The sequence below is a fragment of the Syngnathus leptorhynchus genome, chromosome 13 (assembly GCF_054491065.1).
Source record: "Syngnathus leptorhynchus isolate UIUO chromosome 13, UIUO_Slep, whole genome shotgun sequence".
Classification (NCBI taxonomy): domain Eukaryota; kingdom Metazoa; phylum Chordata; class Actinopteri; order Syngnathiformes; family Syngnathidae; genus Syngnathus; species Syngnathus leptorhynchus.
Window position 1 is genome coordinate 1,164,899 of NC_141207.1, and position 9,816 is coordinate 1,174,714.

Below are 9,816 nucleotides of genomic sequence, written 5' to 3' on the forward strand. Positions count from 1 at the left end.
TTTTCTCTCCTCAATAAGGAAGAAATTGGATAGGATGAATGAAATTTGGCTGTCATATTGCAATGATGGTGCAGCAGGGAGATTATGTGTTTCACATAATCGTTCATCATTTCTCAACCAGTGTTCAGGCTTAGCATAATGGAATTTGTAAACTGGTTTAAATCGGAAACGTGAGGAGGGCCCGCTATCAGGGAGACCGAGTGGAATGTGTTCGCCCCGGAATGACACACACACACACAATTCATTCAAAGCCAGTTGTCCACTCTGGTTCTTCAAAGTGAAAATATCACCAAAATTGGCATAACATGTACAGTCTACACGTGGCGGTAAATCTTGAATGTGTTTTAGAAGCAGTATAACATGCTTTCACTTCCCAATAGGTGCATATCACAACTCTGCTAGTTATTTGCGGATATAATTGATCTGTAATTATTTAAATGTACATTTTGAGGAATTTTAAAAGAAAGTTGAACCCTCAGCAGAGAACCCCGGCAATGCTGTGCTTAAGGTAAATCAAATGATTTTGTTATATCGTCTGTACTATTCGTCTTTGATTCTCAGCGAATCTCTTGTGAGCTAAGTACTGAATAAACCTAATTTAATTAAAATATGAGAGGTGTGTCGGCCCGTGTCTTTGGATTCTGTCTCCTTTCCCAATATTGTTCTCCGGTTTAGTGTCTCATGGGTGGCAAATCAGGATTAACGTGACCACATCCAGCAAGAGGATTGATTCCCCAGGAGGTGAGCTCATGGCCACTAGGTGTCAGTGGTTGTTTGGGACTGATTAGCTTGCTAGACCCAAACCTGATTTGGGGTAGCTCAAAATACCCTAGAGCGGCACCGTGGAGCACTGGTTAGCACTGGTTAGCACTGGTTAGCACGTCCGCCTCACAGTGCAGAGGTTGTGGGTTTGATTCTGGCTTCACCCTTCCTGTTTGCATGTACTTCCCGTGCTTTGGTGGGATTCCTCCGGGTACTCTCACATTGCAAAGATATGCATAGTAGGCCGATTGATCAGTCCAAATTGCCAATAGGAGTGAGTGCAGTTTGTTCGTCTGTGTGCGTGTGTGCCCTGTGATTGGTTGGCAACCAGTTCAGGGTGTCTCCTGCAATAACACAAACCGATTATGTCAAATAGGGGGCCGCAAAATATCATCCTGTGGGCCACATATGGCCCCGGAGCCGCCTATTTGAGACCCCTGTCCTAACCCCAGGGGCTTGATTATGACAGGTACGTAAAATTTACTGAACCGCCATTCAATTATTAAAGAAAAATATCTTCATTAACTTGTCTTTTTTTTTTGTTAGTAGCTGTTGTGCAGCTGTTGTGTGCTTTAGCCTGTAACCGTGTATGATATAGATTTATATGATCATTTTAGAAATATGCAATTTCTTGAACCAGATTGAGGAAATTTGGCGTCATAAAATAATAAGAGTAATTGTTGCAGTTATTTATTGACAGTGCTAGTGTTGGTGCTTTAAGGAGCACCTGTCATCCCAGCATCCTTTGCGTGTTCAATATGGAAGAACTGGAGGTGGAGGTTCGTGGCTCCAACGGGGCTTATTACAAGGTAAATATCGGTTTGTTAACCTGCTACTACCTTATCACGACGTTCTATGTTGCTCTGCGTTAGCTGGAACCCCGAGGATGGATTTTTGCGACAGGTTCTAACGCTTAATGTTTGCTAGCAACCGGCATTAGCTTCGCTAGCTGCAGTTAGCAAGCTAAGCTAGTAGCCTGGCCGCCGAATCTTCGTCATTTCTTCGGCATCTTCTTTGGGCCAGAACGCCCAAGAAACAGTTACAGTCGGCAGGCTCGGCTTTATTTTTCCCCCGCTTGACATTTATCAAGCGTGCTATTTAACTGTGTTTTTAAGTTGGCCAACTTTTAGCCGCTGACGTCAAAGAATGAAGTCACAGAGGAGTTTGGACGTGCTCGGTGCATTACGTTGACATTTGGGGCTAACGGAAGCGCCATCGGTTCTTCTCAATGTGCACCATAGCGTCGTGAAAGCAGAATTGTTGACTCTGAATAGAGTAATGTTAAGCACTAATACTGCAGCCCTCTCTTGTTCGATAACCGTCGAAGCTTTATTTTAATAGTTATTTTTCTACGTGTGAGCCAGTTGCTCCTTGTCAGTCATGAGCAGCTGACGGAAGAGGGGATGGCCACTGATACTGAAACCTTCAAAGCTATTTCTAGACGAGCTGCGAGAGTAAAATTGCCACCCCACTTGCATGGCTGGCTACCCCTGTCCAGTTGTGCTCCAACTGATCACTAAACTTTAATCAATTTCATTCAACCTGGGTAAAAAAGTTATTTCAGGAGAATCAGAACATTCCTCCTCCCATCCATATGTTCACTGAGAAAAAGAATAAAAGTCCAGAATACCAGACTTGACAATTCAATGCTAAAGTATTTAATTCCTGGCGTGTTATCATGTCCAAAAACATGTATGGAAAAGATTCCTCTTTTGCCTCGACGTGTAAATATTGAGTCTATATGCCCACCTCCAAATTAATGAATTTGTTGAGCAGTGTAAGCTGTTTAGATCTTCTTTTGTTAATCTTTTATTCAGCGTGTGTTCTGCATCTTCTGGGTGTGTTATGTCACACGTAAACAACTTCAAATTCGTGTTTTTTTTTTTCTGAACAATTTTGTTTCACAAAATATTCAAAGTCTTACAGTTTGGATGAATTCAAGCAACTACTCTCGGGCTACAAATTAGAATACTTTTGATCAAATAAAAAGGAGCATACTAAACACTTTAGAACAGTGGTTCTTAACCTAGTTGGAGGTACTGAACCCCACCAGTTTCATATGTGGATTCACCAAACTCCTGTTTTTTTCTAATTCAAAACATAAATGTTTTTCACTGCTGCACAAACTAAGCCGTGCATGGACATCACCTAGTTCAAACAACAAAACCAACACGTTGCATGAACTCACATCAAATTACATACCTGCAAATCAGTGTGACTTCTGCTGTTGCCTTTACGAGACCAGTTAAGATATGTCATCACGAATTTACACGATAAATCAGGGGTGTTCTGACCTTCGCAGTGGATGCTCTGACAAACCCCTAGGGTTCTATTGAACCCAGGTTAAGAACCACTGCTTTAAAAACAATTGAGGAAAGAACCATTTTTCAAGACAATTTGTTCACATCAAGTTTTATTCTTACTGAGTGACGTACTGATGCGCGTTTCTGTTTTTCAAGGGCTTCGTTAAAGACATCCACAATGACTCTCTCACCGTTGCCTTTGAGAACAAGTGAGTTTGCGAGTTTCGGGTGTCTCGTTTTGAAAACGCTCGCTGTGCTCGTCATCGGCCACATAATTGTTTTATTTTCAGTTGGCAACCGGAGCGCCAGGTGCCCTTCGGTGATGTGCGTATGCCACCGCCCGCCGATGCCAAGAAAGACATCCGAGAGGGTGAGGAGGTGGAGGTATGCACGAATCACTCTCATTTAGTTTTCTTTCTTTCTTCCTGCTTTTGCGGCCTGTGAGTGTGTTGGTCTTATTTTTTGGCAGATCCTTTCCCGGGCCAATGATCTAGAACCTTGCGGCTGGTGGCTGGCTAAAGTCTGCATGACCAAAGGCGACGTGAGTCTTGCGATTGACCAATTAAAATTTCTGTGAGTTGTTTTCTTGAATCGCTTCACCCGTTTTCTTGTTTTCCAGTTCTTTGTTATCGAATACGCGGCCAGCGATGCCACCTACAACGAGATTGTGACATTTGAACGCTTGCGCCCGGTCAACACCAACAAGGCCATCACCGACAATTACTTTCACAAGTGCACCGTCGCTGTTCCGCAAGATCTCCAAGAAGCGTGAGTGCCAGAGTACTTCGAAGTGAAACCACAAAGGAATGTACCGAGGACACATTTTTGGATGTTGATGCGCTGATCCGTGTCAGGTGTCAGACGGACAACGCCCATAAAGACTTTAAGAAAGCTGTCGGAGCATGTCAAGTCTCTTACTGTGCCGAGACCAGCCAGCTCCTCATTGTGGTAACCAGCCGTCTTCCCTTCGCTCGTACTCATGAAAACATCAATTTCAGTTGTCCTCGTCTCTTCTAACAGCGCCAAGGCTGGTAATGTCATTTTTTTTTTTTCCCTGCTTGTAGTCTACCAATGAGTCAACAGCAAAGCGCGTCTCTTTGCTGAGTGACATGCACCTCCGCAGCCTCCGAACCAAATTGATGCTCATGTCTCGCAACCAGGAAGCGACAAAACATCTCGAGGTAGCGTTGTAGCGAGCGTTGGAGAAGGCTGAAGAATTTGGACGCTTCTGTTGACTTGACTAAAGTTGCGTATCGTCTGTGCACTTAGAATTCCAGACACCTGGTGTCGTCCTTCCAAGAAGAGTTTGCGGTGAGGACGGATTTGATGGGGCTAGCCATCGGCAGTCACGGCTCCAACATTCAGCAAGCGCGCAAAGTCGCGGGCGTCACCACTATCGATTTGGATGAGGAGACCGGAACCTTCAGAATTTATGGAGAGGTCCACTTCTTCTCACAAAATTGCTTGTTTGCATTCGTGAGCAGCACAGATTTAGTTCTCATTCCGGCGTGCAGTCGTCGTGCGGCTTTTGTCATCTGAATGTTTGCACGTTTCTTTCCCTTGTGGTTTGCGCATAGCGAAGCTCTCGTGCTTGGTTTTTCAGACGGCAGAAGCAGTGAAAAAGGCAAGGAACTACCTGGAGTTTCTGGAGGATTCTGTCCAAGTACCAAGAAACCTTGTCGGTATGTACACATGCTTAGAAATGCATATTTGACTCACGTCCCCCCCCCCCCCCCCTTTGAGAATCATGCATACTTTGGGTAGCATATGTAAAATAAGCTCCTCCCACTTATCAGACAGCGCTGTAGTGTCCGAAGGACATCTTTGAAATCTCGCAATTTATTTGAATACCCCTCTAAAGCAAAACTGTTGTGGCGAAATTTTAAATTGCTCTCTGTCCTCAGGTAAAGTCATTGGTAAGAGCGGGAAAGTCATTCAGGAGATTGTGGACAAGTCCGGAGTGGTGCGGGTCAGGATAGAAGGGGACAATGACAACAAGCAACCTCGGCAGGAAGTAAGCTGCTTTTTTAAAATGTGCTCCTCCTCACAAACCAAAGGTTTCTTACCAGCACGGCCGTGTTTGCCGTGACATTGACTGCCCAATACTGACCTGCACGTTGTTTTTTTTTTTGCTTTTGTTGACACAGGGAATGGTCCCCTTCACCTTTGTCGGTACTAAGGAGAGTATTGGCAATGTCCAGGTCTTGCTGGAGTACCACATCTCTTACCTCAATGTAAGAACGTGCTTGCGTTTGTGAATGCATCCTGGATTTACTTTAAATGAATCCTTTTTCCAAATCTGTGTTAAAAAGGCTTGTGTCCACCAGATGCTTTTCTGGCTGAATTTTGTGAAATGACACCAGCAGCCAAATGTCTCCGTGGAGCTCGACATTAAATTGTGGAAATAAAAGTGTAGTGTAGCCAGTGGAAATATCGACAACGTCACTCCTTGGGATCTGGTTGAGGGGGTTCTGCTAGTTGTTAGCAGTTTGATCCATTATTTTTATTGATTATTTTAAGATCTGCAACAATCAGTTTTAAACCAGCACTTTTTCGTGCATCCTCCCTTCCTTCCTTTGGATTTATTGCTTGGCTTTTTCCATTTCCCTCTGCATCCCTTTGGCATTGTGTCTTTTGCTATTTGCATGTGGTGTGCCACGTTGGCATTTCACCACATAGGACATGATGAAGCTCCTCACGCAGAGCGGGCAGCTAGAGGAAGAGCTGAGAAAGAATGGCGATAACGCGCAGGAACGCAGCATGTGTAGATGTGTGCATGATGAGTTTGGAACGTTTGTAAAGTGCCTTTGTGTTTTTTTTTTTCCCCTTTAAATTCAGCGCTTTGTCTCATTGTCCCTTTGTCATCCAACTAGGAGGTTGAGCAACTTCGTCTGGAGCGGATGCAGATTGATGAACAGTTGCGTCAGCTCACGCAGGGCCACCGCCCCGGAGAGAGGGGCGAGCGAGGCGGCGAACGAGGCGGCGAGCGAGGTGGCGAACGAGGCGGCGAGCGAGGCGGCGAGCGAGGCGGCGAGCGAGGTGGCGGATACAACATGGACGGCAACGCTTCGTCGTCATCCTCGCACGTCGGCCGCTCCTACAACAGTCGAGGGCGCGGGCGCAGAGGCTACGGCTCCGGTTATGGTAGGCCCTCGAATCTCCTGTCTGCTATCTGACCATATCTGTAGAGATTTCTGCTCTACCAGCATGGAAGCACATCACGTTTGCACATGACCCCTTACGCAATCAACACGACTCAATTTGCCGCCAGGCACCAACTCTGAGCACTCCAACGCATCCGAGACTGACTCGGAGCGTCGAGATGAAGTCGGCGACTGGTCTCAGGCTGCTGACGAGCAAATGAGGCGAGTAGATGAACACCATCGACTGGTGTTTTAGTTGGCAAATATATCATTTCAGATATACATTTTTTTTTTTTTTTTTTTCATACCATTTGGGAATCTCCTGAAATTCCTGATGGCCACCTTCACCTGAGTCTGCCGGGTTGCATTTTTAAATGTCACGTTTCACCATTGCATGTTCCCATGAATTTTCCAAAACATTGGGTTGCAATTTCTTTTTCCATAGGTTTATCAAAGACCTGTAAAAATGATTTCCATGACTACGAGATTACACCACAGTCTTTCAGTCGAACAACTCTCAATTCAGATCCTTGATGAAGTAAATTGATCTATTGGTTGGCCTCCTCGCAGGGAAAGAGGTCCCCGTCCACAGAGGGACGGCCGCAGGAGGCCGGGACCCGGCAGAGGACGAGGAGGGCGAGGAAGAGGAGGCGGATACAATAACAGTGCAGGTAAATGGGCCTTGAATTTTTGCTCCTGCTCAGCAACATTGTAATGTGAAAGAAGATGACGCCTTTGCAGCGGGGCCCCGCGGCGACGTCACGGAGACGGACCAGACCGCCGACACAGATGCGAGCGAGTCCAATTTGCTCACCACCCGCCAGCGGCGTTCCCGACGACGCAGGACGGACGAGGACGCCACCATGATGGACGGCATGAGCGAGTCGGACAACGCCTCCATGAGTGAAAATGGAATCGGTAAGCGAGTCTTTAAATGCGCAACGATTTCTCGTCCGTCAGTTATTCTTTGCTTTCTGTACAACTTTGGAAAAAAAAAAAACCACTTAGCTTGCGGCTTCATGTAAAATGAGCCAGCTCAGAGCAAGACAAAACGGCTCGCCCGATTCGCCGTGTTTAGCGTGAACTCCCTCTCGCCACCCTCAGATGAGGCCGAAGCTCAACCGCAGCGTCGCAATCGTAGTCGGCGACGTCGCGCTCGCCTGCCTGACGACAGGCAGCCAGGTAACCCGTGACATCTGCGCAAAAGTTTGGTTTGACGCATCCTTTCCAAACTAATCACATCAACACATTTGTGATGATACTACTATTGCCGTTTTGGGAGCTTGCGCATAATGACTGAATGTGGCTGCCTTTAAAAAAAAAAAAATAATAATAACCTCTTGGTATTCTCCTCCTCAGCACTTGCAAGACCTTCACTAATAATGTTTTTGCAACGGTTGTCTGGCTGCCGTTTCCTCTGACACACTCAAGTGGTGTGTCTCAAGAGCATGCGCTTTTCATTGCCTTTAGAACAAAACAAAAAAAAACAACAACCCTTCAGACAGAACTTCTATGTGAAGGCACGATGGTTTTATCAGGGATAAATTCAAGACTTGTTTTTTTTTTCTTCATTAATTCAATTTGAAGTTTAATTAAAGGCTAACCTCCACATGTTCCTATAAAGTAATAAAGTATAAGGAACATTGATGGTTCAAATGTACTAAATAGAGCCATCGCAGTATTGTGACATACAGAAAATTCCTTTGGAAAGTCGTCGTCAAACAATCGAGGCGAGTGAGTGAAGTCAGGTTCCCCTTTTCCGGCATGTTCCGTATGCTCAGCTCGCGGCTGTCCAACTAAGCGCCCGAAGGCTCACTCCTTCCTGGACGGCGATGGCCAATCGTTGGTCTCATTTGCTCTGTGCGCAGTGACGGTGGCCGACTTGATGTCCCGGGCCGACTCTCAGAGCAGACGGATGCCGTCCCCCAAGGAGGCCCACATCAACCAGGATGAGGTTTCAGCACTACAATCTTCTTTCCTTTGGCAGCAAATTGCTTACCGAGCATCCAGTCCTGCCTTCAAAGCGGGGTTTGAGCTTTGGCCATTGTGTGATGAGTTTTTAATTTGATTTCCCCCCCCTCCAGGGTCAGGGGGATACCAGAGCAGAGCACAGCCCCGAGGCTCCCTCCACGACCACCAACGGTTCCGACAACGGCGCCACCCAAGAGGACCCGGTTTCCACCGAGGGGGGCACCAAAGTCCTGGACAAAGGTGACCTGGACCCCAAACCAGTTGTCAATGGCCTCTCCTAGTCAGATCCCGAAACATGGTTTCCAATTTTTCAGCTAATCTGGCTGGTATTGTTTGAAATCTCCTGCTTTTGTGTGAATCTGTTTTTAATGCAGAAAGAACTGTTCCCCCCCCCCCCCCCTTTTTTTTTTTTTTTTTTTTTAAACTTTGAAATTTGAAGCGGTCGGTCGGTGTACATTTAGCGGTGTGTATTCCCGCCACATCTTTCCACTCTTGTCCTGCTATCCACGCGGTTGGTCTTTTTACAGTAGTTCTTCCTGCATAAAGCTGGCCAAAGACGCACACTGCGATTATGTAAATGTTCATTTTCCACTCGCGAGGATGACTGTGAATGCAGTACTTGGAAGTAGTCAGGGATTCCACTCCAAATGTGGTATGAATGCGGCTCTTATTTTTTGGGTGACATTTTAGCAGGTTTCCCCCCCCCCCCCTCATGTCCGCCTTCATCGGGTGGACTTCCCAAACATTTTCTGCAAATTTTGGTGCATTCAAGTTGCTCTACCACAGTCGAGCGGATGAATCGGAAGCCCCGCATATTAGACATTGACGTGATCAGCTGTCGTGCCTTGAGAATAGTTTGAACATGATGCCTGAAACGCACAATATCTGGCTGGACCCTTTTCACGTGTTTGATGGTGGTTTACCTGCCACAGTTGGACCAGATGAGCTCATGTTTCTTTTTTCTTTGAAATGCTCTCTTGCCACTGTGAAGCCACAAAAAGCAACAACCACTAAAGGCCCTGAAAAGTCACTCCGATATCTTTTCAAGTCAGGTGTGACTGTTGTTAATGTTTGTTGAGTTTGGCATAGCTGCTTTCTCTTTTTCAATATGCAACCACTTTGTTTGTGAGGAAATGTTACAGCGTACCTGGAAAAGAAACCTTGGAGTCATTTCCTTTGCACTGAAACATGGTTTTCTGTCAAGAGTTAATTGTAGTTGGAAACTGCCTTGTGTGCTCAACACAGATGTAGCCGATTTCTTTTTTTTTTTGTTTGGCTGGAAACTGATTGACTGTTTCCCCAAAAGGCTTATTTATTTTAACAATGTACAGTATTTAAAAAAACACAAATAAAAAAAAAAAAAAAACACCTCTCGACTCTAAACGTACATGAGAGGACACGGTAAATTCGGACTACTGAGTTATAGCAGTGCATGTTTTCCCTGTTGTTTGGGCAACAGTATTTTGATTTTTTTTTTTCTAAAGGATCATTCTGGTTGGTTGATGTGCAATATGTTTTGTATGCAGGTAGTTCTTAAATAAACTTGATCTTTCATGTAGATCACCAAACTGTATACTCTTATCATAAATGGAGGAACATTGAGAAACTTGAGTCATACTCAACCTAAAAATCACAAA

The 9,816-nt window shown here is 45.4% G+C and overlaps 1 protein-coding gene across 5 annotated transcripts; it reads left to right on the forward strand.

The window, feature by feature from the left end:
- Positions 1–1,464: 1,464 nt before the first annotated feature.
- fxr1 (FMR1 autosomal homolog 1) lies at positions 1,465–9,752 on the forward strand. Of its 5 annotated transcripts, XM_085927980.1 has the most exons (19): positions 1,465–1,571; positions 3,222–3,274; positions 3,356–3,449; positions 3,535–3,606; positions 3,685–3,833; positions 3,920–4,013; positions 4,130–4,246; positions 4,335–4,505; positions 4,669–4,747; positions 4,970–5,079; positions 5,207–5,299; positions 5,745–5,876; positions 5,939–6,209; positions 6,337–6,430; positions 6,779–6,879; positions 6,950–7,126; positions 7,313–7,390; positions 8,077–8,162; positions 8,293–9,752. In XM_085927980.1, the coding sequence occupies exons 1-19, from the start codon at positions 1,521–1,523 to the stop codon at positions 8,458–8,460; spliced, it is 2,190 nt and encodes a 729-aa protein (XP_085784106.1). In that variant the 5' UTR covers positions 1,465–1,520; the 3' UTR covers positions 8,461–9,752. The 5 variants fall into 5 exon arrangements, with proteins under 5 accessions (XP_085784106.1, XP_085784102.1, XP_085784103.1 ...); XM_085927976.1 differs by lacking the exons at positions 5,745–5,876; positions 7,313–7,390 and having other exon boundaries at positions 6,932–7,126; XM_085927977.1 differs by lacking the exons at positions 5,745–5,876; positions 7,313–7,390 and having other exon boundaries at positions 6,935–7,126.
- The last annotated feature ends 64 nt before the right edge of the window (positions 9,753–9,816 follow it).

Bases quoted from the DNA above. Each gene is read 5' to 3' on its own strand.
- fxr1 (XM_085927980.1), top strand. From the start codon at position 1,521: ATGGAAGAACTGGAGGTGGAGGTTCGTGGCTCCAACGGGGCTTATTAC. The intron at 4,247-4,334 runs GTAGCGTTGTAG...CTGTGCACTTAG, and splicing joins AAGCGACAAAACATCTCGAG to AATTCCAGACACCTGGTGTC. The intron at 4,748-4,969 runs GTATGTACACAT...CTCTGTCCTCAG, and splicing joins AGTACCAAGAAACCTTGTCG to GTAAAGTCATTGGTAAGAGC.